This window comes from Lactuca saligna, chromosome 5 (genome assembly GCF_052625555.1).
Source record: "Lactuca saligna cultivar CGN05327 chromosome 5, ASM5262555v1, whole genome shotgun sequence".
NCBI lineage: Eukaryota > Viridiplantae > Streptophyta > Magnoliopsida > Asterales > Asteraceae > Lactuca > Lactuca saligna.
The window spans coordinates 290,300,594-290,303,290 of NC_136421.1; the positions used below are offsets into that span (position 1 = coordinate 290,300,594).

The 2,697-nt window shown below is 32.9% G+C and overlaps 1 protein-coding gene across 1 annotated transcript; it reads left to right on the forward strand.

The window, feature by feature from the left end:
* The first annotated feature begins 540 nt into the window (after positions 1 to 540).
* Positions 541 to 2,369, forward strand: LOC145046856 (uncharacterized). The gene is made up of 4 exons (XM_078995116.1): positions 541 to 633; positions 688 to 1,639; positions 1,765 to 1,880; positions 1,962 to 2,369. The coding sequence occupies exons 1-4, from the start codon at positions 541 to 543 to the stop codon at positions 2,367 to 2,369; spliced, it is 1,569 nt and encodes a 522-aa protein (XP_078851242.1).
* Positions 2,370 to 2,697: the final 328 nt, after the last annotated feature.

Sequence of the window (2,697 nt, forward strand, 5' to 3'; positions counted from 1 at the left end):
CTTCCGTGAACATCTAGGGTTCTTTTGTTGATCGGGATGATCGTCAGTTTGATCTGGATCATCTTCTAGTTATTGTTTTCCTTTGAGATTTTGGTACTGCGAGTTTCTTTGTAATCTTGTAGTTATGTCTTCAAGTGGAGATCCTTGAGTGATTGTTGTCATCGTCAAGTGGAGATCCTTGATCGACAAGTTGATTCTTCGTTCTTCGGTCGATTAATCCTGTTCTCTGAAATAACTCTTGATAACAGATTTCATCACCACTATCCTTTAGAAGAGAACAGAGTAACAGGAGTCGGTCTGTCTCATCTGATCAACTTATAGCTCTGTGAGAGTTTTCTTGTTCCCTTCTATTCTTATTCTAGCTGTAGATGTGCGAGATCCTGGTTGTCTTGTGTACACCAGTTATTATTTCTTGATGCTTTGTGGTTTTTTTACTCTGTGATTCTTGTCATGGGCCCCGACATACTGTGGTGACCATCTGAACATATAAGGATCATAGTAGTCTTTGTTCTCTTCTGTTTGGCTTAATTTTGTGTGAATATGGTTGATTCTCCTCCTGAGACTGGTAGTAGTTCAAAGGTTGATTCCGTGAAGTACGATGATCCTATGTATATACATCCATTTGATAATACTGTAACTACAATTGTGAGTTTTAAATTAACTGGGAACGATAATTTTTGTGTATAGCGTAGCTCTATGATAAGGAGTCTTAAGGCTAGAAATAAACTAGGGTTTGTAGAAGGAACTGTAATAAATGATTCTAAGGATGAAATCAAGTCTTCAAAATGGGAACGTGCTAATGTTGTAGTTTGTTCTTGGATCCTTTGGTCTTTGTCTGAGTCAATCTATTTTGGGCATGCTTATTCTGAATCTACTGTAGACATTTGGAATGAACTTTTTGAAACCTATAACAAGGCTGATAGGTCTGTTATTTTTAATATACATCAACGAATTAATTCACTTAAACAAGATGGATCTTCTCTGTCTGAATACTTTAATAGACTAGATACACTTTGGAAAGAGTTTGATGGTCTTACTAATCTTACTGAGTGTACTTGTGAAGCTGCTACTAAGTATAATGATCATTCAAAACTTATGAAACTAATGCAGTTTTTAAGTGGTCTTGATGACTCTTGTAATAAAGTAAAGATTCATATTCTTTTAATGGAACCTCTTCCAAATGTTAAAACTGCTTTCTCAATTGTTTCTAGAGAGGTGTCTCATCAGAAGAATGGAGTTTTGACTTCTTTGTCTAATGTGTCTAAAACTCAATCATCTGCATTTAATGATAAAAAGAGTTCTAATTCTAATAGAGGTAGAAATCAAAATTTCCAGTGTAGGAACTGTGGTCTTAAGGGACATCTTATTGACAAATGTTATAAACTGATTGGTTATCCAAAAGATTTTAAACCTAGAAATGAGTCTATTAGTAATAATCAAAGAAACCAAAATAAGACATTTTTTGTTAATTCTTCTTCTGTTCCTTCTAGTAGTGCTTCTTCTTCTGGTGTTATTTCTAGTGTCTCTGGAAATGATGGAACATATTGTTTCATAAGTGACCAATATAATAAGCTCTTGAGTCTTATCAATGAAAGATCCTCAACTTCTAAGGATACTTTTGTCAATGCCAATATGGCAGGTATTCCCTCTTTTAATGTTTATAATTCTACTGTCAATCATTAAAAGTGGATTGTTTACTCAGGTGTAAATCAACATATAACTTCATATGAGTCTCTGTTACAAGATACTGTTGATGTTTCTAAGTGAATCTTCTTGTTAATCGCCTTAATGGTTCTTCTGCTAAAATTGAAAAAATTGGGAATTTACAGTATTCTGAAAAACTAACACTTTTTGATGTCTTTTTTGTTTCTGATTTTAATGTAAATCTTCTTTCTGTTCACAAGTTATGCAAAGACACAAATTGTGAAGTTTTTTTTAATGAAAATTGTTGTAAAATTCAGGGTTTACAATCAAAGAAAGTTGTGGAGAATGGTAGACAGTCTGGGGGATTGTATTATCTAGATGCTTTTCCTTTAGGTATCAGTTCTTGTAATCATGTTAAGTGTTGTGTTTCTAAACTTACATGGCATAGTAGATTAGGTCATCCCGCTGAACAAGCTTTAAATTCTTTAAAAGATACTCTTAATTTTGATAATTCTTGTCTTCCTCCTTGTGATGTTTGTCACAAAGCAAAACAAATTCGTGAGTCTTTTCCTCATAGTGTTCATAGTTCATCTAAACTTGGAGAACTAATTCATTTAGATGTATGGGGTCCTTATAGAGTGTCTACTAGAGAATTCTGTAAGTTTTTCTTTACTATTGTGGATGATTTCACAAGGGCTACTTGGGCTTATCTTTTAAAAAAGTAAAGATGAAGTTTATGCTAGCTTTACTTCATTTTTTAATGTCTTGGTAAATCAGTTTGATTCTAAAATTAAAACAGTTCGTTCTGATAATGGAACTGAATTTCTAAATCATAAGATGGAGTCTTTTTTTAAACTTAATGGTATTATTCATCAAACTACCTGTGTTTATACACCTCAGCAAAATGGTATTGTTGAAAGGAAACATAGGCATATTCTTAATGTTGCTAGATCTTTGCTTTTTCAGTCTGGTCTTCCTATAAAATATTAGGGAGAGGCTATTCTAACTTCATTTTTTTAATAAATAGAATACCAACTTCATTTTTAAAAGGAC

What these genes read in the sequence shown, in the direction of transcription:
- LOC145046856 (XM_078995116.1), top strand. Translation starts at nt 541, where the DNA reads ATGGTTGATTCTCCTCCTGAGACTGGTAGTAGTTCAAAGGTTGATTCC. An exon ending in TGTCAATGCCAATATGGCAG is followed by an intron (nt 1,640 to 1,764) that starts GTATTCCCTCTT and finishes GATGTTTCTAAG; the next exon opens with TGAATCTTCTTGTTAATCGC. An exon ending in TTTTTGTTTCTGATTTTAAT is followed by an intron (nt 1,881 to 1,961) that starts GTAAATCTTCTT and finishes TGTAAAATTCAG; the next exon opens with GGTTTACAATCAAAGAAAGT.